Source organism: Terrapene carolina, unplaced genomic scaffold (assembly GCF_002925995.2).
Source record: "Terrapene carolina triunguis isolate 2854851 unplaced genomic scaffold, T_m_triunguis-2.0 Scaffold131, whole genome shotgun sequence".
NCBI classification, from domain to species: domain Eukaryota; kingdom Metazoa; phylum Chordata; order Testudines; family Emydidae; genus Terrapene; species Terrapene triunguis.
This window is the reverse complement of record NW_020664482.1, coordinates 18,168,795-18,196,602: the sequence shown is the minus strand read 5'-3', so window position 1 is coordinate 18,196,602 and position 27,808 is coordinate 18,168,795. Positions and strand designations below refer to the sequence as shown.

Below are 27,808 nucleotides of genomic sequence, written 5' to 3'. Positions count from 1 at the left end.
GCCTGCAGTAAGAGCATAGAAGTGCAAACAGGGGTGGCTCCAGGCACCAGCACAGCAAGCGCGTGCCTGGGGCGGCAAGCCACGGGGGGCAGCCTGCCGGTCGCTGTGAGGGCAGCAGGCAAGCGGCTTTCGGCAGCATGCCTGCGGGAGGTCTGCCGGTCCCGCGGCTTCGGCGGCAATTCGGCGGTGAGGATGCCGATGGTGCGGCACCGGCGGACCTCCTGCAGGCATGCCGCCGAATCCGCGTGACCAGTGGACCGCCCGCAGGCACGCCACCGAAAGCCGCCTGCCTGCCGTGCTTGGGGCGGCAAAAAACATAGAGCCGCCCCTGAGTGCAAACCACTTGCAACCCCACTCTGCCAGGGGAACGAAACTGACCTAGGCAGGCACTGAATCAGCACCTCTGACAAGCGAGCTCTGCTGGATTTTAACGCTGCCCTTCCCCAGGGCGAATCTGAGAGCTGCGTGGGAATGCCAGCTGCCTCCTGTGCTCAGAGGGGTTGAATCTTCCCCAGTGTTTGTAAAGCAAATTGAAAATATGAAGTGCTGTGCGGTTTTGTATTTCTTTCATTAGATTTACAATACTGTACACACCTTGTGCCCTCGGTGCTTTCCACAGGGTAAAGGGCCCCTAGCAATTAAAGTCAATAAGAGAACTAAATATGCTTGTCATTTATTTTATTAGAGTGCCGTGTAATGAAAGGGAATCCTCCGACCACTCCAGGCACCAAGTCATCCCCAACCCCTCAGAAGAGCTCAGCAAAGAGTCCAGCCCCCATGCGCCGGAGCAAGTCTCCAGCCGATTCAGGTAACCATCAAGATGGTGAGTGATTGTTTTCCGGTGGATGAATATTGATTCCATCCACACAAGGAAACAAATGCCATGTATCTTTCAATACAGTGACCTCAGGCATTTCCTGTTGTTTTTATTTATTTGCATGGTGATAATGTCTAAAGATTCCAATTAAGATCAGGGCTCCATTATTGTAGCCCCTGTACAAACACGCAGTAAGATACGGCTCCTGCTCCAAACAGCTTACAGTCTTGAATAGACAAGACAATGAAGGTGAGAGAAAGGGAATATTATTTATCCCCATTTTACAGATGGGGAACTGAGGCATAGCGAGATCCAATTTTGTCAGAGTAGATGTGTTTTTTTTCTCTTAGATGTACTTTGATTTAAAATAACCTCCTGTGCAATGTGAGTGTTAATAATTATGTAGTCTGGAAATATGCCTGTCTAATCCCTATTTAAGAAAACTAAGAACCTTGCCCATTGCAGAAGCCGGCCATAGACTCCTTAAAATGATACAGAGGCACCTGCCCAGAGCTGGAAGTAAATAAAATGGAAATCTTTATTTGCTACAGTAGCTTTTCATGTTTCAGTAGTGTGGGATATGCCTCTATCCCTCCAGGATAGAAACTGGCAGGTTGTCTAGCAACTGCCCATGTAGCACACCTGTGATAGGGGTATATATGTACCTGGTGCAATTTGAAGCCAAGCCTGAACATTACAACTCTAATAACTGATACTTGGTGAAATCATATTATAGGAACAGTGGGCCTAGGGTGTTAATATTATCCATCAGAATACTTCCTCCAGGAGATGCAGGGAATGGCCTCTAATTACAGTGGCAGACCCCCCTCAGAAGCAGGTCCCAAGGTGCCTGTCCAGTCTAAATAGGGTTACCCAAAATGCCAGAGGGGAGCACAAAATCTTTCTACCCTCATAGAATACATGACCAGAATCATCATTCCTTCTCCCAGCCCCTTTATGCCTTGTAATTCAATGTGTGTGACTTGCCCAAAGAAAGCCGACCACTGCATTGCATTGGAAATATCTTAGGCTTTTTGGAAATAAAGCTTTTAATAACTAGTTTTTAATGATATTTTCCACAAGAAGCAGTTCATTTATTTTATTGTGATGCTCTTAAAATACAGAAGAATACTAAGTTAAATTAAGGAACTAGTGTCAAAATTGTATGGTTTGAAAATTGTTCTGTCTCTAAAAGGTGATCCCATATTATATTCCTTTCCTTCCTGATTCGTCATGTGCTTTTCTTAAAACCAGTTTTGATGTAGCCCATACCCTTGCTACAATCCCAAACACATACTATATTTGTCTAAGTGTATTGATGGCATGATCCAAAGCCTATTGTCAGTGGACGAACTCTGACTTCATTGGGCTTTGGATCAGGTCCTGAATGCATTATGAGATATTACTTAAGCCTTCCTCTAAAGGATCAGGAATTAATCTCTTCCAGAACCAGAACTGTAGACTATATAGACAAACAGTCCAACATGATGTAGCAACTTCTGTATTGCTGATATCCTACTTGCTGAGCAACTCAGTATGAACAAAGTGGTGAATCATGGCTTTGCTGATGGGTCACACAGGGTACATGCAATAGTTTGTTTGCATTATATAAATCAGTAAGTAGGACATTTAGGACTGCTTATCATTTCTGGATATGGTAGTAAATGGTCTGGAGGTAAGACCAACAATGAAAGACAACTTTCAAGTAGATCCCTCTAATCCCTCTCGACAGTGACCCTTTAACATTTTCATGTCCTCAATATGGAAAGAAATGGTTGCCTGTTCTGTTTCATAAGAAAAAAACCCAGCTGAACTCTTTGGTGCTGTTAATGTAATCAGTAGATCCTTTGTTGTTTTGTCAGGATGGAGAGAAAAAGGAACACCATCTTGCCTTTCTGTTCCATTGAGTTTGTAATAAAGGCTCTGGCTTTACAGTGCTGACTAAGTCAGACTTTACGCACACAGTACATGAGAGAGAACACTCTATTTCATAAACAGCCAATAGGCTCAGCTGGATCTTGGTGGTACCAAATTACAAGAGACAAGCAAGATGAGCAAAAAATGATGCTGAGTAAGGTCCTTATGAATAAAAGATTTTGACCCATTTTCATGCCGTTCTCACATAGTTTATCTGAGTAAAATGCAGAATGAATCTTTGCTTCAAGTAAGTTAATATTTCTGCAGTTCATTAGACCTCCTATCCCTACTTGTAAAACTTGTTTCCTCTCTCATTCTTTCCATTATTCTCTTATTGGAAGTTGGAATTTCCCAGTGTCTAATCTATTCTGTTCTATTATTCATACGTTCTTATACCCATGCTCATCATCACAGTATCTGAGCACCAGTATGATGCCCTCTGACATAGATGTAGACCTTAATGCCGCCCGAGCCCTAGTCATTACACTGATATTATGGTGATGAGCATGGTATAAGAACCTGTATAGAATAGAACATATTTCCGTGTGTTTATCGTCTTTATTATGCAATTTCTCTGCAAGACCAGATGGGAAAATTACACGTTATTCATCATCAACAAAAATCAGAATGTACACAGCAGTGGATTTGCCTCTGGCCATCATTCAAGAGTGTTTACCTGAGCCCACACCCTCATACATACAGACAATATATATCTTAAGGCAAATTCTGCCTCCAGTACTGTGGCTCATTTGTCAACAAGGAAATTAATGGTGTTTGCAGATATTGGACAAAAGGAATAGGTTGCTTATATAGTGCTGGTAGAGAGAACTGCCCCAGCACAGCCTTCTTGTGCTGATGGTCCTGAAGATGCAGCTTTGATAGCCTGAAAATGTTGTCCACTTGCCCTACTGTTGGTTTCTAGAAACACTTTTGATCTGTCTTTGTTGACATATATAAAATATTCCCCACATTAAGGATTTGGAAGCATTTGTTACACATGAAGCAGTGGTGGTACCCTGGATAATTCATAGGTATGGGAATCTGGAGACCTGGGTTCTATTCCTGTCTGTGCCAGTGACTTAGTTTGTGACCTTGGGCACATCACTTAGCCTTTCCCCTTCTTTTGGGGGTAGTGATACTTACGATCCTTGCACAGTGCTCTGTAATCCACAGATGAAAAAACTCATGGAAAGATTCACAGAAAAAGCTTTGAGATGGTTTTTATCTCTGTATAATCGGAGAGCAGTATAGACAAAAAAACTAAACTGGTCTCACAAGCTCAGAAAAGTCCCAGCGCTGGAATGACTGTGTGTGGCATCCTTCATGTTCAAAGGCATCTTCTCCTTCTGTCCCCTGGCCCATCATTTTTTGTGCCTTCCTGCTGGGGTAACTGATTGATTGGCCTGGAATCTCTAGCTCTACCTCATTATCTTCCCCCAAACTCAAGGAGAGAGAACCAAGCTGAAGTTAAGCCCTTATTTGTCATTGACCTGAGACAACCCTGCAGTCTGTCCCATATTCACTATGGTCATGTATCCATTGATATGCAGTAAATTGTCAGATTATGCAGGTGCATTGGGACCTATGGCATTCCTTCCTGGAGCGCCACCAAACACTGGGTGCGTATTTGCTATCTTGGCTCCAGTCACTGCGGTTAGAACTGCTTGCAGATGGCTGCATGTTAATAGTTAAGAAAATATAAAAAGGCGGGTATATAAGGCTGTCTCTGAGTAACCTAATTATAGCCGCTGTCAGCTTGACGTGACCTGGAATGTACTGATTATTCTGCTCTGCTTTGGGAATTTTTATTATAGCAACCCTTGCAGAGTCTCACCCAACTATGTACACGATCAGATCTCATGCCCCAACCCCCTCCCCAAATTAACAATGATAAAAAAAATCCTTCAATTGAACACTTGTCATTAAAAACAAGCATCAGGCCTGTGCATGGAAGGGCCACGACCCCGATCGTTGGCGCTTGCTGCTGCAATGATCCAGGCTAGCTGGTCTTAGAAGTAGAACAGGAATTGCTGGCACATTGTTGCCTTCTGCCAGAGGGAGTTTCTCTTCAGAAAACTCTGTCTCCTTCAGTCTAGACATACCCTGGATGCACCATGAAGACTCAGTTCCCTCCAAAATGAGGGCTCTATCTAGAGCAGGAGTCGGCAACCTTTCAGAAGTGGTGTGCTGAGTCTTCATTTATTCACTCTAATTTAAGTTTTTGGGTGCCAGCCATACATTTTAACGTTTTTAGAAGGTCTCTTTCTATAAGTCTATAATCTATAACTAAACTATTGTTGTATGTAAAGTAAATAAGGTTTTTAAAATGTTTAAGATGCTTCATTTAAAATTAAATTAAAATGCAGAGCCCCCCGGACCGATGGCCAGGACCCGGGCAGAGTGAGTGCCAATGAAAATCAGCTCGCGTGCTGCCTTCGGCACGCGTGCCAGAGGTTGCCTACCCCTGATCTAGAGGCATCCAAATCCCACCTTCTCAATGTATCCTCCAAAAATGAGTTAGCTAATCTATAGGAAGAGGCCAAACTATTTTCTTAGCACACTCCTGCTCTCCCTTTCTTTACCAGTAACATTTACCAAACTCCCAGAAAATTCCTCCCCTAAACCGTTGGCATTAAACCCATACGATAACTCAGATTTAGCAAGATATTTTCGGATCAGAACTATAGTGTGTATGAAGCAAAAAGCAAGAGGAAGACCAAGGACAGGGTAGGCCCATTACTCAATGAGGGCCGGGGGTGGGGGGAGAGAGCAATAATGGACAATGTGGAAATGACAGAGATGCTTAACGACTTCTTTGTCTCAGTTTTCACCAAGTAGGTTGGCGGTGTTTGGATGTCTAACTAGTGAATGCCAGTGAAAATGAGGTAGGATCAGAGGCTAAAATAGGGTAAGAACAAGTTAAAAATTACTTAGACAAGTTAGATGTCTTCAAGTCACCAGGGCTTGATTAAATGAATCCTAGAATACTCAAGGAGCTGACTGAGGAGATATCTGAGCCATTAGCGATTATCTTTGAAAAGTCATGAAAGACGGGAGAGATTCCAGAAGACTGGAAAAGGGCAAATATAGAGCCAATCTATAAAAAGGGAAATAAGGACAACCCAGGGAATTACAGACCATTCAGTTTAACTTCTGTACCTGGAAAGATAATGGAGCAAATAATTAAGCAATCAATTTGCAAACATCTAGAAGATAATAAGGTGATAAGTAACAGTCAGCATGGATTTGTCAAGAACAAATCCTGTCAAACCAACCTGATAGCTTTCTTTGACAGGTTAACAAGCCTTGTGGATAGGGGGGAATCGGTAGATGTGGTATATCTTGACTTTAGTCAGGCTTTTGGTACTGTCTCGCATGACCGTCTCATAAACAAACTAGGGAAATGCAACCTAAATGGAGCTACTATAAGGTGGGTGCAAAACTGGTTAGAAAACCATTCCCAGAGAGTAGTTATCAATGGTTCTCAGTCATGCTGGAAGGGCATAACAAGTAGGGTCCTGCAGGGATCAGTTCTGGGTCCAGTTCTGTTCAATATCTTCATCAATGATTTAGATAATGGCATGGAGAGTACAATTATAAAGTTTGCGGATGATACCAAGCTGGAAAGGCTTGCAAGTGCTTTGGAGGATAGGATTATACTTCAAAATGATCTAGACAAACTGCAGAAATGGTCTGCAGTAAATAGGATGAAATTCAATAAGGACAAATGCAAAGTACTTCATTTAGGAAGGAACAATCAGATGCACACATACAAAATGGGAATGACTGCCTAGGAAGGAGTACTGCGGAAAGCAATCTGGGGGTCATAGTGGAGCACGAGCTAAATATGAGTCAACAGTGTAACACTGTTACAAAAAAGCAAACATCATTCTGGGATGTATTAGTAGGAGTATTGTAAGCAAGACACGAGAAGTAATTCTACCACTCTACTCCGCGCGGATTAGGCCTCAACTGGAGTATTGTGTCCAGTTCTGGGCGCCACATTTCAGGAAAGATGTGGAAAAATTGGAGAAAGTCCAGAGAAGAGCAACAACAATGATTAAAGGTCTAGAAAATATGACCTATGAGGGAAGATTGAAAAAATTGGGTTTGTTTAGTCTGCAAAAGAGAAGACTGAGAGGGAACATGATAAAGTTTTCAAGTACATAAAAGGTTGTTACAAGGAGGAGGGAGAAAAATTGTTCTTCTTAACGTCTGAGGATAGGACAAGAAGCAATGGGCTTAAATTGCAGCAAGGGAGATTTAGGTTGAACATTAGGAAAAACTTCCTAACTGTCAGGGTAATTAAGCACTGGAATAACTTGCCTAGGGAGGATGTGGAATCTCCATCACTGGAGATTTTTAACAGCAGGTTAGACAAACACCTGTTAGGGTTGGTCTAGATAATACTTAGTCCTGCCATGAGTGCAGGAGACTGGACTAGATGACCTCTCGAGGTCCCTTCCAGTCCTATGATTCTATAAAATCAATGTTTTATTTTCAGGCTTGAAGAAATCATTCTGTCATGCCTTTTCACTCTTTTGGAGTTTTTGCCTTTGGTAGAATTCATGTGTCAGATCAGGGTTCAGTTGTACAAATATTTGTTCTGGGACGGGGGAGTCTATGATTTTTCCGGCAAGAAATGATTAACATCGGCATGCCCTCAGTGACTCACAGGGGAGATCAGCAGGGCATTGAGTTTAAATTTAAATATGACCTTTTCTAGCTACAGTGTCTAGTGGCCTAGGATTGACTTTGGCTCGGGGAACCAATGATCAGATCAGCCAAGGACTGTTTCTGGACTTTAATTTCTTGCTTCTCTAATGGGATAGAGCGACAAACGCATTTCCACAAGGCAGCAACAATTAGCAGAACAGATACAGAACATCAATCAGGCCTGACTGCAGACCTGACTCCCAAGGGTTATTTTAAATGAATGTGTTAAAAAGGCAGCAGATGTCTTTGGGATTATGCACAATATTGCTCAAACCAGCTTGCTATCTATTTCCACTTACGCTCCAGCTAGCCATCAAGCTACACTATATACTGTATGGCGATATTACATGCTAAAAGCTACGTTCAAAGAATGTTAAGGTTGTAAAATCAAGCACTCCAAAGTCAGGAAATCTCTGATTTAAGGTTGCCCATGCAATCTGAATTCTGCCCCTTTTTGTGCATGTATTATGATAGTCTTTAATTACATGATCACATACTATTTTTTCCATAGGAGCCCTGCCTCCTTCAGTGTGAAAAATTGACAGTGGTCACTGAAAAGTAGCTATTTACTATTTTATTTTATCCGTATTGTTTGGTCCCAGGCATTACTACTGCCTACTATACAAACCCTGCTCTTAATACAGAATTATTAATGTCCTCATTGTCTTTTCTATGGCACTCATCACTATAGTATCTGAGTGCTTCACAAAGAATGACTATTATCCCATTTTACAGATGGAGAAGTGAGGCACAAAGAGATTAATATCAGATTGACCATTCATTTTGGGTGCTCCATTTGAAATGCCTAGGCCCGGATTTTTCAAAGTACTTAGCATTATACAGCACTTTATGTTTAAAGCACAGCTCCCATTGACTTCACTTGCAGCTGTACGTACTCAGCACTTCTGCAAATCAGACTGCAAGGCCTCATGTCAGGAATCCAGAAAATGAGGAACACACAATTAGTGACCATCTGGGGAAAATTTGGTTTAAGTGATTTCCCCAGCTTTATACCGGAACTCTGTGACAGAGGCTGAGGAGATAGAATCCAGTTCAGCAGAGTAGCAGTCAGTTGCCTTAACCATGAGACTGTCCTTTCTCTCCCTGCAGTCCCTGCCTCATTCACTGTCCACCTTCCATCTTCTGCAACAAATGAGGCAGGTGTCTTACAGACAATAGCCTCTTTCACTGCACAACCCTGATTCATCCCTAGAGCACAGTCCATCCTGTGCACTGAATGAAAAAATAATATGTAATCATGTAGTTAAAGGCTGCATCATAAGGGGGCTGAACTAAGATTGCACAGGCATATATAATATTTTATACATATAAACAATAAAGGCTTAATTTGTATTCAACCATTCATTAATTCTGAAAGTTGATTATAAAGTCTGGTTTTCCAGGAGCTATGCATATAGGTGCTGGTAGCCTGTGATAGGTCAGACTAGATGATCTGGCCTTAAACTCTAAACTCTTATGACTCTATACAGGGCCAGATCCCCAGCTAACGTAAATCATCATAGCTGTATTGACTTCAAAAGAGCTATACCAGTTTGACCGGTTAGGAGAGTGGTGGACAACCTGCGGCCCATAGGCTGCACGCGGCTCATCAGGGTAATCCACTGGCAGTCCGCGAGACAGTTTGTTTATATTGACCATCCACAGGCACGGCTGCCCGCAGCTCCCAGTGGCTGCGGTTTGCCGTTCCCGGCCAATGGGAGCTGTGGGAAGTGGTGCGGGCCGCAGAGATGTGCTGGCCACCGCTTCCCGCAGCTCCCATTGGCCAGGAACGGCGAACCGCGGCCCCTGGGAGCTGCAGGTGGCAGTGCCTGCGGTCAGTCAATGTAAACAAACTGTCTCACAGCCCGCCAGTGGATTACCCTGACGGGCTGCGTACGGCCCGCGGGCTGCAGGTTGCCCACCACTGAGTTAGGATCTGGCTCTAACACCTCACTATTTAGTCCCATTTGAGTTCAGAATACATTTTTTAAAGTATGATAATGAATGGGATTTTTACTACAAAGCAGAGAGAAAATCAGATCTATTTCCCAACAGTACATGAATATCCCTATTGCTATACAGCAATCTCGTCAGATTGCTGACTAAATGTCCTTTTTTCACCAGTGCTCATCAAATATTAATAGCATTGCTCTAGCACTTATGTCTTATTGTATTAGGGAATTTCTCTCCTCCCTTGCAGCAATTACATATTTTTGCTGTCCATTGATGCCTGAACATTAGCAATTCTACCAGTTCTCTGTTTGCGAGAAGGAAAATGTTGACACTGCAAAGAAATCTCATTTTACTTCTTTGTGTGTGTGTGTGTGTTTCCTGTAAGGAGGGGTTACTTTCTGTCTCAGGATCAACAATAACAGTACAAAAAGGGCTGGACTACACGGGGGGCGGAGGGGGGGGATTGATCTAAGATACGCAACTTCAGCTACGAGAATAGCGTAGCTGAAGTCGACGTATCCTAGATCAACTTACCTCCCATCCTCACAACGCGGGAGCGATGTCTGCGGCTCCTGTCGACTCTGCTTCCGCCTCTCTGTCTGGTGGAGTTCCGGAGTCGACGGGGAGCGCATTCGGGGATCGATTTATCGCATCTAGAAGAGATGCGATAAATCAATCCCCGATAGATCGATTACTACCCGCCGATCCGGCGGTTAGTGAAGATGTACCCAAAGAGACCATTTCAAAGTTAGAGTTGGATTTCCATATAACACTGAGTAGGTTAGAGCTATTTTACCCACCGGCTTACATAATAGAAAAGCCAAGATCCCCCGCTAAACAAACCTGCCGGAGATCTAAAATCTATTTGTCTGAATTGTCTTCAGTTTATATTTTATGTTGTATAGTTAATAAACTAAACTTTTATGCATCTGCTCTAAATGCTAATCTGCTCAGCTTTCAAGGGTGAAGTAGAGTGATTGACCATGGCCAGTAGGCAATCTATCCTATTTTCCAATACAGTTGACCAAAGTTCTTTTTTACTGCAGAATAGTTTGAAGTGAATTGTAAGGTCACTCCATTCCCCAGCTCTCTGCACACCAGTATTTTGACCATATTTTAATAGAAATCTCATTCCCAAATGGTACAAATTTGTAATGAAAAGAGAGGCTATTAATGGTGACCTGACCTCTCTACCTATCCGCCCCTCAGAATATCATTGAATACAGAGATGAAATGATACTGACAAATGTACGTTACAAAAATAAAGGGCCAAAGTCAGAAGCGAGTCAAATAAATCTACACTGATATGACATATACTTTCTTCCGGTCCCTACAGCATGAGCGTTGCACCAGTTTAGACACTCTTGGACTCACATCCACATGTTAACATGTAACTTGCATTATCTCAAAGATATTTGCTAAAATTGGTATTAAAAAGCATCGTAGATGAAGTGTAGATAGAGAAGATACCTGAGGCCATCTTAAAAATGAAAGCAACTGCCCAGAAGTTAGTGGGGAGTCAGGAGCGTCTCAGGGACTCAGAATAGGATTGCTTCATTGGAGAATAAATTACTCTGTCGTCTGACCAGAAATTCCAAAGAATTTACAATTCTAGATCTCAAAACTGGGGTCTGGGGTGGGGAAGCCATTGTGACTTTGCAGGAATGGAGCAGCAATGGGACTTCAAGGGCAGAATGTCAAGAAAGTTAGGAGCCACAGAAGTAAAGAATTAGGCTGAAATGGGCCTAGGTGCACAAGTGGTGTGAGAGGAGGAACAGGAGCCCTCCCCCAACCTTGCACCAACCACAATCATTAAAGCAGCTCGTCAAAGCCTTTCACTGCATCCTGCATATTGTATTGTTACTGGGGCCTAATTTAACGCAGCCTAAATTTAATCAGCTCCCCTATTCACTCAATAGGGGAGGGATCTTTTCCAGTCTTTGGCTTTAATGGTGAACATGGGGAAGTAAATATCCCTATGAGGCTGTCTGTTGCAGATAGGTTCTCAGGATTTTATTTTTATTTTTAAAACACTATGATTATAAAGTGGTAATTGGGAACAAAAAACATTCAGCAAATATTTTAATGGCAAAACACAAAACCACATAAAAAGGGATTCATTCTTAGCACAGCACTTACACAAAACACCTTACTACACTAACAATGTGAAATGAATGGAGGGAAACTATTGACAGAGGATGCCAATGGATTGAAACAATGAATGAAAGTTGTGGTGGAAACACAGACCGCTATGGGTACAGTACCGGGATTGTTCCTCATACGGAAATATGAAGACGAGGCCCCAAATTCTGGCTGGCAATCGGAGAGAGGCATAATGGATTCTCAAACATGTGCCTATGGGTCAATCCTGCAAGGTGCTGAGCACACTGGCCCTAATCCAGCAAAACACGTAAACACAGGACGTTATCCTACACCAGTGAAATCAATGCAGAGCTTTGCCATTGACTTCAGTGAGTGCAGGATCAAGCCGATACTTATCTTTACATATGTGAGCAGTCCCGCTGAAGTCAACGGCAGAACTCATGTGCTTGAAGTTAAGTATATGCTCCGTTGTTTTGCTAGATGGGAGCCATAGGCTGCAAAGTAATACTAATCAGAATGAGATCAGCCCTGTATATAGGCCTGGTAGTCTATTCCTACTGGGGCAAATCTTGAAGACTTTACTCAGTTTTCAGTCAGTCCTTATTCAGACTCAGGAGGAGCAGGCTAGGAAGTGGTAAAAACCTGATCCCAGAACTCTGCATTCTGTCCAGGAGCTGAAATAACCATGAGGGTGACAGGTTAAGTGAGTAAACATCATGAAATGATGACTGCCTAGGAAGGAGTACTGCAGAAAAGGATTGGGGGGCAAAAGGGGGGGTTGGTTTACAGTGGATCTCAAACTAAATATGAGTCAACAGTGTAATGTTGCCAAAAAAAAAAAGGCAATCGTTCTGGGATGTATCCAAAGGAGAGTTGTAAGCAAGACACAAGAAGTAATTCTTCCATTCTACTCAGCACTGATCCAGCCTCAGCTGGAATACTGTGTCCAGTTCTTGGCACGGTGGACAAATTGGAGAAAGCCCAGAGGAAAGCAATAAAAATGATTAAAGGGTCTAGAAAACATGACATATAAGGAAAGATTGAAAAAATGGGGTGGTTTAGTCTGGAGAAGAGAAGATGGGAGGAGGACATGATAACAGCCTTCAGGTATATAAAAGGCTGTTATAAAGAGGAGGGTGATAAATTGTTCTCCTTAATCATTGAGGACAGGACAAGAAGTAAAGGGCTCAAATTGCAGCAAGAGAGATTTAGGTTAGACATTAGGAAAAACTTCCTAACAGTAAGGGTAGTTAAGCACTGGAACAAATTACCTAGGGTGGTTGTGGGAACAGATTAGACAAATACCCTGTCAGGGATGGTCTAGATAATACTTAGTCCTGCCTCAGTGGAGGGGACTGGACTAGATGACCTATTGAGGTCTCTTCCAGTCCTACATTTCTATGATTGTGAGGTCACTGAGTGTATATACGTATAGATTTAGGCCACAAACCCTATTTAGGCTGGCCCAGAACTGTAATATAGAATTAGTATTGCAATAGGTGAGGCTCAGGTCCCTGCCCAGGCAAAACTCCAGATGACTTCATAGGTGTAAGTACCACAGATATGGGGCCTAATTCTCATTTCTGCTAAGGCCCCTTCACATGGCTCTGAAGGTATAAAGAAGTCTTAAACTGGGTATAAATGTCATTTTCTCCCACTTTAGGTACTTTGATGCTATTTATCTAAACACTTATTTTTCACTCCTTTTTCTGATCTTTAAAATTTGATACACCATACACCCTGCCTGCCACTGTTCACAATATTATGCCTTATAAATTGGATAGGCCTGATTTTCAGACAATTTACGCACTCAAATTTATGTTCATTTGCACACGCAATTGCCATGATTTCATGCACTAATCCCAAGTGCCTAATTTTTGCCATCCTGGCATGCATCTACTCGCAGTCATAGTAACTGTGGGCACAAATTAGGCACACCCAAATAAGAAGACGACCAGTCCTATCTTTGTACTTTTCTTTCCTTGTATGTAAAACTTCAATTTAATAAAAAAAATGTTGTTTGTTTTCTTGGCAAAGGAACATTCTGTTTAATGTATGTATATGGAACGTTAGCAATGTTTAATGCCATTTAAGAAAGCAACAATCAGAACATTTGATTTTTTAGTTTTGGGGATTGTACTGAAGGAATAAGCATCATGGATTGTTTTTTGATATGATTTTATGTAGACTTGAATGGGAAATGTATTTTTAATACTTGTTTAAGTAACGCCTCCAGCCTACTCCTTCTTGGATTACTCAGAATTGAAGGACCCCAAAAAATAATCTACTTAGACATAGCCAGCTTGACTCTGAATTCCCTTCCACCAAAACCAATGGAGTTGCGCCATTAAAAGCCATGTGAACAAGAGCAGAATCAGGGTCTGTCTCCCCGGAATTGAAGCACAGCATATAGAATCTAGCAAAAACATTACCAAATTCACACGAAGGAAACATATCCTTATGAAATATTTACCATGACGCTTCATAATACTCCAAGTTATGCGCTACTTTAAAGAACATCGGTGGCAGTAAGATTTTTCCTTTCCCTCATTTCATTTTTTGGTCACGGTGTTTTGTTTTGTTTGTTATTTGCTGTAATTTGGTGTTTACTTTTATTTATTTATTTACCCTATACATCTATAATAGCTGTCTCTGGCATGGACCGCAGCCATTTCACTACTAGGCTATATGAAGACAGCACAGACCAACCCGCTAACATTTTGTTCAGAGGTTAGGTTTAAATGAAGTTTACTTTATTTAATGATTTATAAAAGTTGGGAAGATTTTTGTTTTCTTTAGTGGTTACGAAAACCCAGAAGGCCAGGTTGTAGCTTCGACACACAGGCCAGTGCTGGGTGCAGAGCGAAGCTACTTTGCAGGGGAGCTACTGGAAATGTACTCTCATTCCACCACCTTCAGGAGGGTACAGTATTAATGCCTCCATGCACTTGCCCACTCCCCAGCCTGAGCAGTGGGCAAATGGGTGTAGCTATGTCTGTGCCCACATGGTGGCCGGCACTTCAAGGGTCCTTAGCACTAAGTGCAGTCCATGAGCTCAAGAGACTGAGTTTTATATACATTTTAAGCAAATGTATGAACTCATTGGATAATATTTAAAGTTCGCGATCTAGGCCATTGCAGACTTTGATTTTCACTGATAACTCAAAGTACTGCATCGTTTAAATGGTATTAAACTGCTTGAAAGTCTGGAAGTCTTACAGTGGGTTTTTATAGTGGGATAATATTTATAAAGTAAAATATTGCCTCTCAGCTGTGGCAATGCCCTGTATTTAGAACTGCTGAAACATTCAATCCAGTGAATAATTATTTTGTTCTTTTGATTTTTTGTTCCCTGCCTGAATTATAGATGAAATAAACTGAAGCCTTTAGATGTTATCGGTCTGAATGTTCTCCATCTCCCTGAAGTAGAGAAATAATCTGCTTCTTGCTTTTCGTTGTGAATTCATTGCTGACTTCTGTCTTATTTTATGACAGCAAATGGAACATCAAGCAGTCAGCTGTCTACACCCAAATCCAAGCAGTCTCCAATCTCCACACCTACCAGTCCAGGGAGCCTCCGTAAGCACAAGGTATTACGTTTCTTATACCTTACTAAAACTGTTCCTAGCTACATATACCTAGACCTAGAGACAAAATGGCTAAAACAAAGCCACGTTCTTGGGTGGCATAACTCCATGGGTTACACCCTCAGAGAATCTGGCCCATTACCTAGAATCTTTTTGTTTTCAAAGATTAAAAATCCCCCGTGAGTACCTGTAAATGCACTTTGTAGGCTAATACGGCATAATGTCAGTAGCGCTGACTTTGGGAAGCTTTTTACTGAATGTAACAGAAGTGAGGGCTGTTTCAGATGGTTGTTTCCTCTGCAGCTGTTTTTAGCATTGGCCTTAGGAACGGCTTGTGCCTGTTTTCACATACAGTCAGTTTGGTACGTGTGGTTCTCTCCACGTTCCCCTGAACAACAGGAACAAGACCAACAAATCAAGGATTGGTATATCCCAGTGAACCTCTGCTGCAAGGAATAAATGAACAGAAGGAAATGCAAGGCCCACAACTTTGGCCCCTCTCACTGTCCATCAGAGCTGTCGTCAACACTTGCACACCGCTGCCGCAAAAGCTAATGGAGAATCAGGATGGGTGTTACTTAGTTACACCAGAATTTCCTATGGAACCACAGCTGGGGTTCTCACTCTATACATGCAACACAGAACAAAGCCCTTCATTTTCTAAGCACTTAATCCAGTACCTTTCACTAGCACTAAATTCACACAGTGCTGCATTTTCTTACCTGTCAATTCAAATTTCTAGTAGTTGTAAAATTTTAGGGCAAAACTCTAACCGCCGGTGAAGGTCTGTAATCTGCCATACAGGTTAAAACTGGACCCAAACTGCAGAATTCAGAACCGAGTCCAGATGAGAAGCTCCCTAAAGTTAGGGGACTGTTTGGATCTCAGCTGTTGGTTTGAACTTATTCTCAGTATCACATATTTTGCATTAGACCGTCTTGCCGGACTACCAGTGCTATAGGTGGGAGTTCCGTGTGAGCTACTTAATAACAATATTTATGTTTGTAAAGTCCTTTCAATCTGAAAGGATCCCAAATCTCTTTACAAATGTCATACTTTCAGCACTGCTGAAATACATCCACCTTTAGGTGGATGGTGTATAATTCTGGGTGGGAGGGGAGATGAGGAAATTACATTTTGGCCAAAGATCTTGTGGCAAATTCCTGCTCTTACAAGTAGTGTCATGAAATCCTTAATATCCCCATAGTAGAGATAAGATGTTGCTTTTAAGATCACATCCAAAACTGCACGGAACTCCGTTTATAACCCCCAGACAAATGAAGGGGCTGAACCGACCTTTCTGTGACTTAAACCCATAGCTCTGGGGTGTAGTGGTAGGATGGGCCATAGATCACTGATCCATGCCCTCTATTTCCAAGACAGAGAGAATGACCCCTGATATAGATCCCCAGTGTGGATCCGAGAGGATAATTGTGTCCTTAAACTGTATCACTCTGAAATAGTTTCTGGTGTAGTGATATGCACATTCTTCAAGTAAACCTTTCTATCTTGAAAAGCCTAAAGTGCTGGCAACTTTACACAATGAAAGAAATGTGCACTTCTAAGTAGTGAACCTAATATTGCCTTATAAGGAAATTTAAAAAACAATAACTTTAGGTCATGCTGTATTTTACAGGCTACGAATTACTGTGTAATTACATTCTGTGATAATTCCCTTCTGGTGCAATGACTGCTTTTCCTGGTAACATCCTTTCATTTACCATGTCATCGGAAGGGCAGCAGGGAATTTTGTTACATATCTGTGAACTTGTGCCGCTGTCATCTATGACCACAGGTGGATCTTTTGTTAAAGGGTCCCTCAGCACTCACAGTAACTGGTTCTGCTGCTCAGCCACCCTTTTGACTGCATCCAGTTTGTCTTTCCCACTGGCTTCCTCTGATCTCTTTTCTGAGCTACGCTACCCCACAGACTGGGTATCCTCTTCTCCAAGGTGTCCTCACTGAATATAAAACACATGCTAATTGTTAATTTCAGGGGTGAAATTCTAGACCCATTGAAGTCAATGGGAGTTTTGCCATTGACTTCAAGGGGATCAGGATTTCATCCTAGATCTTCCTTTGAAATAAACAGTCCTCTTCATTACCTGACTCTTCTGCTCTCCAGTCGCAGGTGGTTTTCTTTATCTCTCTGACAGTCTCCAACTCTCAGAGAGAGCCCTACAAAAGAATTAGGCAGTTACTTGGTTAAATCGCTGCTGTGCATTTTCTGAAATCAGAGGAATATAAATTTTTTTATTGAAAACAGGTGGGTCTCTTAGTAAAGAAGAACAATGATCAACATTCCTCATGCCTCCTTACTTCCTCATGGCTGAGGGCTAGTCTTACGCTTCAGTATGTAACCAGATCAACATAGTAGAGGCAGTCACTAGTAATGGATATAACATTTTAATTGACCTTTGATGCATGGAGGGTTTAAGCCGGTGGAAATAAAGCACTTTGGGCTGAAATTTGGATGTATTCAGGAGCACATTTCTTGAACAGATTCTGATTTTCAGGTTTGTGTGGCCCCATTGCTAAAGGCTGGGAGTGAACAATTTAAAGAAATGTCCTTTTTTTAAAATTACAGACACCACCCTACTTTTGGCACTCAAATGTAATTGAATAAACAAATGGCCCTGGCAGTCTGAGTCTGCGGTAGAGGGGGCTGAATTAAAACAAAACCTTGGAATAATCATAAGACAATGAGGTCTGAAAATCAGCTTAGTCAGGAGTTGACTAAGCCAATGAAAAGAATCCCATTGCTCATTATGGGCCATTCTGTGCAATCCTTACTCACTTTGAGTGGTGCATTATTCTTTGAGTAGTCTCTATTTGAGGATTAGGGTGGTTGACTGGGGATCAAGGTGAGTAATGGGATTAGAATCTGGCCTGTAGTAATTATGGGTCTGAATAAAAGCCCAGTGAAATCAATGGAAAGTCTCCCATTAATTTCAGTTGCTTTGATGAACTACATAGCATGTAGGACCTTAAGGCATGGCCCCTGCTTTGGGACAGTGGAGTCATACCAGCGGAGCAGTACTTCCCAGAGATCCCTACACCTTAGACATACATAATATCCAGTGAAGCTGGGGAAGCATGAGCTGGAGACTAGCGTCTGAAAATCTAGGCACTTCGCATATTTCAGTCAGATTCTTAATGTTATTGTAACGTACATTCTTACGATGAAATGAGCATGTTCAGCATGGACTTCTAGGGCCTGACTTCACTGAAGTCAATGAAAAGGCTCCCATTGATGTCAGTGGGCTTTGGATTAGGTCCTTAATACCAAATTTTTAGCCAGGCTGTCTGGTCTTTGAATTTGCATTCTCACTTTTTCACATGCAACTGACTGTGGCTGCCAAAGTGTGTGTGAATCAATTTAGTGCATGCAAAAGGGCATTTCCCTGTACATCTGGGTGTTAGTACACACAAAACAAGTGCACAATCTCTTCTGCTGGTACAGTCGGATGTGTGTGCAAAGTGCAAGGCGTAGGCTTCAAAAGTAGCTCTTAGCGATTCCTATAGAATGCCTGATCTTTAATAGTGCTGTACAAACACTTCCTCGGTCACATAATCCCTGTAGAAAATACCTCTTGCTGGTGAAAGTAGCAGGGGTTAAGTAACAATCAGTCACTTGTCTCATGGGGGCATCTCCTGGCCCACAGCCTGTACACAGCGGTTGTTCATGTATTTTTCAGGTGTTTAAGGCTCCTTTTTATACCTCAGTAATCAACGATATGAAAATACTTTTCAAATATTGGAGGGGTTGGGGTTCCCCCCCCATCCAGGCTTATAACTAAAATTATAAACTCACCTTGTTTAATGTTTTATTTATGTTTGTTGCCTAGTTGGCTCTGGACCATTCTAGTGAATTCCCATAGAAAATTTACAATTGACGGTGATTACTGAGAGCAGAGCTGATCAACAACAGGCTTCTCCACTGAACTAACCGTAGACATGAATGTAACCTTTCATGTGTCATCGGTTTGTTTCCAGGAGCTATTCTAGTGCTTGATAAAGAGCTTTATCTTTCCCTTTTATCTGTTCTCTTAGGAAATCCCCCATCCCAACCAATGTTTTGAGGCTTGAGGTGTGTATAGAACCTCCCCCCCCCCCGTAAAATTCTTTGTGCTTTGCTGTGTTTTGATAATAGCCCCTCTCTGTGCATAACACAGCATTCAGTAAGGAACAAGGAGAGCTTTAGCCTTCTTTAGTGATAGTTTGCATACATGGATCCATATGGGACCTTTTAAGAGGTGGGACCAGATCAAAGCCTAAAATTGGAACTTTGGAGTTCATATCCAGAGCCAGAGCCAGATGTGGTAGCCTGGACTAATTTCTAATTCCATCATGTATAATTATTATGGGCTTGAAATAAAGACCATCTGATAGAGCATGTAATAGCCCCCTCAACTCTCTAGAGACAGCTGTTCTAGAGAAGTTGCATAGGGGCAGCTATCAAATAAAGGTAAGACTCTTTATTCTGGACCTAGGTTCAAGCTGACCTGGATCACAAAAGATTCTATTGATTCTTGCAAAATCTAGCACAGATTGACACTGAGTGAGAAGTGGCTAAAAGGTTCTTCTCAAATTACCACTGCCTTTTGTTAACGAGATCTTCCTGCTCCACCAGGCATGAAATCTGCTATGGTTTCAGTCCTGAACTCCTTAGACAATAGGTTTGTCCCTTTGTAGTCCCATGAAGAAGACTTCAACCTTGTTCACAGGAAGTGGTACTCCACTGAATTGAATCATAGAGCTGTCTCCTTACTATAAGATTAAGTTGGAAACTGATTGTGGGAGTTAACACTTTCTTCTTTCTTCTTACAGGACTTGTACCTGCCTCTGTCCTTGGATGACTCTGATTCCCTTGGAGATTCCATGTAAAGGAACACAATGCTAATTGTCCTTAGTACAAGCTATGTTTAAAATACAGTACAGTACTTCTGCCAAAAGAAGCAGATAGGTGACTGGTACTTTCAAATCAAAGGACACAAAGTTATATGTCATTTTTTTTCTGTGATTTTTCCTCCGTGCCACAAATCGACACCTATCAACTAATAGGGATAGAGTGATACCATCCTTCTGAGTAATTATATAGGGATGCAAAATGGGCATTGCCAGCAATCTGACACCAATGATCTCATGCATTTCCCCTTTACTTCAATGTTTTTCTTCTGCTCTAAGTTCTTGAGTTTACTATTGACTGCAGAAAAGTTGACAGTTCCCACTAGAAATACATAAATAAATCTTTCGCTGATCAATTCTAAAGCTAAAAGAAAACAAATACTAATCTCCACCTTTTCAAAATGCTGATGAATGCTAGCAGCTCTCTGAAAGCAGATCTGCTTCTAATTTTGCATCCCTGGTTTTAGCACCTGCATGCTGTCTAGCACCAATTTCTGTTGCTGAAGGGTAGGGAGAGAGATGACTTGTTGCTCTGGTAAAAGATGCTTAAGATGCCAGCAGAATGTGAAACAAAGGAGTTTGGACAAGATTCAGAAATGCTGCATAAAATGCTAAGTAAAGTTTTTATAGCACAGTGATTACATTATAAATTTATGTATTGGGTCATTTTCTAATAAATAAGCAAAGATATATATACATGTCAGCTGAGTGGTGAACCAGGTTTCTCATGTAACCCAAAGATAATGCTGGCTGATATCAAGTTATTATACCTGCCATATGGTATCTCTCTATCTCTGCTTATAATATTAATGCCTTGTAAACAGCCAACACTGAAAACACTGTGAGAATTTGTTTTCAGGTCTGACACCTTTAGGTCGCTTTTTGTAGCAAGAAACCAATACACTTTTTATAAAAAAAAAAAAAAACTTGTATCTGTGTTTTGGGAGTAAGTATTCAAGCTCCTTTTTTATAAAAGCTGGTGATTTTCTTTTGTTTAAAAAACACATTCAGAAAAATTTACAAAAAAAAAAGCCAATTGCAAAACAGTAATAACTGTGTTTAGAAATCATGTCATCACTGCCAAACAGAAGAGAAGTCAATTCAAAATAATGAATGTTTTGATAGTTTTTTTGTAATGTTTAAACTTGCATTTTTGGTCTATACAATTCAATACCCCTAACTATGGTCAGATGCTCTAATTATATTACAAATGGAATTTTGTGATATTCAAAGACGGTATTTTAAGAAACTCATATTGGGGGGAAACAAACTGGTATGGAATTTAGAGAAACCTTTCACTTTTATTAATTACTAATGACTCCTGCAGGATGCAAAGTTCATGTATTTACAAAATGCTGGTGGTTTTTACTATGCTTAGGCTTTACTGGCATAGGTTAGTTCTTTCAGTGAACCTGACTACTACAAAACTTTACCTGGGTACAGTACTGCAAATAAACCTTTTGTTGTTGTTGTTTTTACTTTTATTTTAACTTTGTTTCAGCAGATATGCAGATTATTTTATGTCCTTGCAATCCCTGGTCATTAGAATGAATTATGAAGTTGTGATATTGGATGCTACACGAATGCTTGGCAATAGGATGACACCGTTTTGTTCATTTGTGCCAGGATGCCATTCCATATTTTTTGTTTTTTCCATTGCTACCATTAACACTCTGTACTGGCTGCATCTTTTATGATGATGTGTAAAATGCAAGGTGGTTTTTTAAAAAAAAGCAAAAAGAGCTGCGTGTGAGATGATCCAAAACAAACATTGGAGTTACCCAGAGGTTTGAGTTATTTTGCACCAAATTTGCACCTACAGTCTTGAGCCCACAATTATTTGCACCCACAATTTTGCATGAGAAATCATTTGTTCTCACGAAAAACTTAATTTAAATGTGTAACCCTCTGACCACTTTGGGGTTAAGTGCCCATTTGACCTACTGCATTAAAATATTTGACTTCAATGCAGATGGACGAGGGTTCATGTTCTTTCCTGGTTAAAGCTTCTTGTTGGGGAAGGACAGTTTTGTGAACAAAGCACAGGAGTGTTGTCAGGTGATCTTAGTTCAGCTCTTGGCTCTGCCAGATTTGGTGTATGAACTGGAGCAGGTCTCTTAGTTTCTTGGTGCCTCATTATATTTATCTGTAAAATGAAGAGAATAACTGCTCTATTTGACAGGGGCTGGTGAGGCCGAATGTCCATTAATGTTTGTAAAGTGCTTTCAGACCCACTGATGGAAGGTGCTTCATAACTGCAAGGTTTTACGATTTGTGGACACAAACCTGGTTATTTTAGGGGCTGATGGTTGGGTGTATGATCAAGTGGATTTGAGAGACCTATTTTAGAGACCATCCTTGAAAATATGGCTCTTTAAGTTTAAAGGCATCATAGAACAAATTATTTATGCCAACAATACTACTGACTACAGCCTGTGTTACACTGAGAAGTCAAATTTACCTTTGGCACAATGGAAACTGGCTTCCTCTTATCTTCTCTGTTAGGAATCTTGAAGATCCCCACCACCAGTTTTCCCCCAGGGCCTTCCTAAAGGCTCTGAATGGTAGCCACCATCCAATCTGTTAAAGATGACTGAGCAGTTCTGCAGTGACAATGATGCTTCTTAATGAGGCAGAGGAGTGGTCACTTGAGTGACACAAGACGCTCCCACCCCATCCATGGTCCACTCACTCCCAATCCCTATCAGTTTAGGAGGCAAGAGACTAGCACCGAAAAATAAATCTGGGACTTCCTTATAGCAGTTCAGAACACTTATCAATAGCTCACTGGGAAATCCAAGTCTCTTATATCCATAAGCAGATATGAGTCATATTACTGACAGCAGTACTGTACGGTGCTTAAGGATGCATCAGAAAACTCAGTTTCTCTTCTCCAGGATCTGCCAAAATCAGTTTGCATGAGACAAAGCAGGGACCCAAAAACTGAATGGAACTTTGGGCAACCTACTATGTGGGTAGCTTAAGCAGAAGTAGATAGTTTTCCATCTGCCATGAACAGTGCTTAGATAATTAAAAAACAAACAAAAAAACCCTGCTAGTGGAACTTTCTAAAGAACTGTTACAGGCATTCTTTATGAATTGCACTTAAAGTGACATGTCTAAGAACTTGATCCTGCTAATACTCACTCATGGGAGGAGTTTTGCATGCTCAAGCACTACTCACATGAGGAAGGGTTCTTCAGGACTGAGCCCGATGATCGTTTTTGAGCACACACTGCCTCAGCAAGGGAATTTACAGAGGCCTAATAGAAGAAAGCATTTTCTTCAGAGGGAAAATAATAGCCATTCAGTTGAGCAAAAGCCACAAGTAAAACAGGGTAAGAGGTCACACTCCAGGTTTAAGATGCATTTCTCCAGGTAGAAATACCTGAACTATAGGTAGAGATCAGTGAGCATTTCAGAGGTAACACATAGTTAGTCTGTATGAATGCTGATATTGCATGAGTACTTGTACAGAAATGCATGTGGATTAGCGTCCATACGGTGCTAGGTTTTTTCCAGGATCCCTGGAATATAAAAAGAAAAGAATTATAGACAGTAGACTAGTAATTTCTATAGGTGGCCCTGATTCAGGAAAGCATGTATGCATGTGCTTATTTATAAGCATGTGCTTAAATTCCATTTACTTCAGTGGGACTTAAGCACATGCTTAAGTGCTGTTCTGAATTGCGATGAATTCTGAATTACTTGTAGCATACTACTGCAGCAATTCCAGTCAAATTGAGTTACTTGGAGCAGACTATAGTAATGCCATGATAAACTTCAGCGTTCACTTCTAATTTTTTTCTTCTTTTACAAACACAAAACTCCTCAGGATATAAGGATTTGCCACATTCTATTATAAAAGCGCGGTCTGATTTCCCATATGAGGCTGTTTTAAGTGTTTTCAGAGACTGAGTCACTATGATCAAATTGTTTAAAAACGATACATGAAGGAATCGTAAGCATTGTGTATTACATAGCTCTATCTGTAATTTACACTGTGCCTGATCTATTTCAGTGTCTATACATATTAAACAGTATGTATGCATATTTCAAGGCATATCCACATTAAGGAGGATTAGAGCAATGTCAGTGCCAGTTTTGTGTGTAGAAGATCAGGCCCAGAGTATTGCATCAAATTATAGATCCTTCTGAAACTTTTTGTTACTATCTGAATCCTAAAGTGTATGGACCAGCCACTTTGCTAGTGTGAATTGTGGAGCTACACCAGCTCTACCACCAGAGCAGCTAATCTAGTCTCCAATTTACGTGCATGAAGCCCCTAAGGTAGACTTTAAAGATTTCAGTGACTTGGTTTTAATTTGGCACATTTTTTGTGATGGGATGTCAGACTTCCTTCTGTCCTAAAAGTGTCTACGTTCCTAATCTCTGTACATTGAGCGTTGCCTTTTCCAGGGCTAGGAGCTCTAACTGTGTTACCCTCTGTGAGATCAGAAAAATTAGTTTAGCTCAGCTGCCACATCACTCTTTCACTGTGATCTGTGTGTCTCTCACAAACCACCGGCTGTGGTTTAGCCTTGTTTCAGTCTTACAATTTTTGAATGGGAAAAAGGGAGAGGGAAACTAAAAGATATTGGTGCGCAACCAAGCAATGTTACAAATAAGTTATTTTTAATACGGAAAAGGTGATGTAAAAAGTATGTTCTCCTTTAATATTATTAAATATAGGACCTCTTACATGATGTAAGGTGACAAACAAGGCTGCTCCTTATTGTCTTTGACCTTAGAAATGACAGCCTGCTACATCATGTGGTAGCTCCTGACATTGCTCTTTTTGGGCCATACAATATCCTTGCTTACGTGCAACTCCATTGACAGGCATCAGTGGAAGTCACATTCTCTATTCAAGGGTACAGTATGACTCTTAAAGTTCAATCTTTCTTCCTTTAATGTCAATAAGAGTTTTGACATTTACTTCAATGGGAGCATGATAGGGTCCTTATATCTATCCTTCACCCACTGAAGTCAACGGGAGAGATGCCATTAACTTCAATAGGAGCAGGATCCACCCTCACAGAAAATAAATAAGGAAATAAAAAACAGGCAAGTGAAATACATGGAAATATAGTATAGCCACAGAGGAATCTGAATGTGCACATGGTGTAGTCTCCCCATGTATTAACAATCAAATGTAGGTAAGAGGGAACAAACTAGTTTCTTTCTTTAAATGATGATTTTACACGTGTTTTGAAAGTGATGAATATTCAAGTTATTTTTCTGGTTGTGGATCCAATATTAAAGCTGGTGGGAAGTTGCTTTTCAGGCTCCATGATGTCATCTGTGTTTGGGAGCTAGATGGCTCACGGTGTTTGCAAATGAGAGACAGAACTTTTCACCACTAGGTCTACATTGAGATTTAAGCCAATACAAAGAGCCAGGTGTGTTTGCAGTGGGGCACATGCTTTATTAGTGATAACCTTGAAACGATACAGCTAGCACTAAGTCTGTGTGTAGTGAGACCAACTTGATTAACTTCTTAAGTGCCTTCCAGCACATCTCCCCTGTTTGGGTTTCAGAAACACTTGCTAATATTGAAAAGCCCAATAAGGTGTAAGTGTGAACTGGCAGCCAAGGTACGCTACCTGAATCTGGAGTCTGCTGAGATGATTATTCTGCTTCATATTTATTCAGCTGGGTCTGGGTTAGCACACTGTGAAAATGATGGTCTAGTTTATCACAGATTCATTCTGCCTGGTGGCACTGATGCCCTCTCACAGCATGTCCGTGGATTTGAGGAGGCCTTCTCAGTGGTGGGTCAGGATTGAGATGAAGCTGAATCCTGTTTCTCTGAAGGCAGCCTGCTGGGTGTGGGTTAGATAGGATTGGAGGGTTCTTGCTGCTCCAGTCATGGATCCTGTTGTTGGGTCTTCTTGCTCCCCACTGTCTCCCACTCCCACTTTTCTCCTGGCCTTAGCTCTGGTATATCTTGTAACATGTGTCTTCAGTTGTAAAGCTGAGTGTGGGATTCCTATAACTCTGCGTTTTTCTCTGAACACTTTAAGATCTGGCCATTCAGAATTTGATTGATGGGTCTGGTAAAGAAATCTTCATCTTCCGATCCGTTGTGCTGGCAAAACACCACATGCTAATGGTGTAGCTCTATGCGCTAAGAGACCCTAATGTGGTTCTTGAGCCTTTTTACCTTAGAGCTTTTATTGTAACAACGGCACTTTCAGATTCCCCATTTGGGGCAGGAAACGAGGACCATTCGTCATTTGGTTAAGGTCACAAGGCCTGGTTCTTATTTAAAGTAAGACTATTTTACACTGCTCTTAGAGTGAGAGTAAATGACACTTGCACCCATTGTGACGGCCTTTTGCACGGCCAGCGTGGTGTAAGGTGACCTTAGGGTAAATGAGCCTCAAGCCCATATTCTTAGCCTCGTGGACAGAGCACTGGCCTGAGATTCAGCAGACCTGGCTTCAATTCCCAGCTCTTCCTTGGGCCTGCTGGGTGGCCTTAGGCAAGTCACTTCTCCTCTTGAGCCTCAGTTTCTGCAAGATGGAAAGGGCTGTAGAAGAGCTAGGGATTCTTTTTATTTATTATGTAATGAAGTCCGCAAACTGCAGTGGAGCGAACCCACGGTCCATTATCCTTGGCAAAAGTTTCCAGAACTCATTATCACGTGAACATGGTTTTTTAATCTGTTAACCCCGTGTGTGGATGAGTTTGCAGGCAGATTAGCCACTTTCGCATATTGTGCATGGGAAGCTACTGCTACTCTCCTGGTGGTGGTGTTTAAGTTACATAGGTCGGTGTTTATCGGCTGCCTTTTGTCTTTCTCTCAGCTCTCTGCTCTAATTGACACTAGCTTCTTTTGCACAAATTACACAGCTTTCCACCAAGTCCATTTTGACTGTCCTGGACACCGGACTGTTTGATGTGCTCTTGTGCTGCACTTCATTACTTCTTTGTGAGCTTAACGGATCTTTCCAAGCCTTTCCTCTCTTTGATCCTCTGGTTTGATGAGCCTCTGTCCTTTTAAGAGCAGACCGTCCACTATATCGATGCCTCATTTGTACTGCCAGTATTGTAGGAGCTGTTCAGGGATTGCTCCCTTTCTTAGCCTGCCTGTCTCTGCCTATCTGCTTAAGTATCGGCAAGTCCTAGGACCTTTGTTGTGCTTGCTCAGTTTGGACTGGGTCGCTGGGAAGCTTTGACTTATCTGGTCTCTGTACAGCTTGAGTTCTATTAAAAATTCTTCTTTCATCACCAGGCTATGTGAGGAAACTCTGGAGAGAGCATCTGCCCATACAAGGCTTATCCTGGGAATGTGCAGTACTGTGTAGTTGAAGAGAAGTCAGTGCAGGTGGAATCTCAGTGTTTAGGAGGGTGGCTCATGCCGGGTCTTCAACCACAGCAAGGAGCTCCAGACAGGAGATTGTCATAAGCAAGGGAGACTGAAGAACAGACGAAGAAAGATAAAGGAATAATGACACTAGACTGTGCTTTCCCACTCATAGTGTGGACCCAATTCTGGCAATGGGGTGGAAATTGTCCACATCACTTCTGGCTCTCTCAAAACTCTTGGCGAGTCCAGTCAATCCAACAGAAACCCCAGAACATCATTTCATGGTGACACCTAGGGCAATGGCCCAGACCCACAGCCAGGTCCCAAACTCCTGCTTCTGGGCAGAAAGATATTCGCATGCTAACCAATGTTTGCCTGTTTGGGGCCCATTTGTGCTACTAACCAAAATTTGGGCCCTGCATTTGTAAACAAGGAGCAAGCTTCATCTCTGGAACTCTGGTGATTTCAAGGGCCTCACGCCAAGCAGATAGT

At 41.6% G+C, this 27,808-nt stretch overlaps 1 protein-coding gene across 4 annotated transcripts in view; it reads left to right on the top strand.

Annotated features, from left to right (window-relative positions):
• The window catches only part of DCX (doublecortin), a 101,885-nt gene extending 80,406 nt beyond the window's left edge, over window positions 1-21,479 (top strand). The window contains exons 5-7 of one of the 4 annotated variants that reach the window (XM_024217411.2): window positions 686-823; window positions 15,002-15,099; window positions 19,924-21,479. In XM_024217411.2, the coding sequence (XP_024073179.2) occupies window positions 686-823; window positions 15,002-15,099; window positions 19,924-19,980 (293 nt within the window). In that variant the 3' untranslated portion in view covers window positions 19,981-21,479. The remainder of the gene's footprint in view (window positions 1-685; window positions 824-15,001; window positions 15,100-19,923) is intronic. The other 3 variants (XM_024217413.2, XM_024217412.3, XM_024217414.3) reach the window with 3 other exon arrangements.
• Window positions 21,480-27,808: the final 6,329 nt, after the last annotated feature.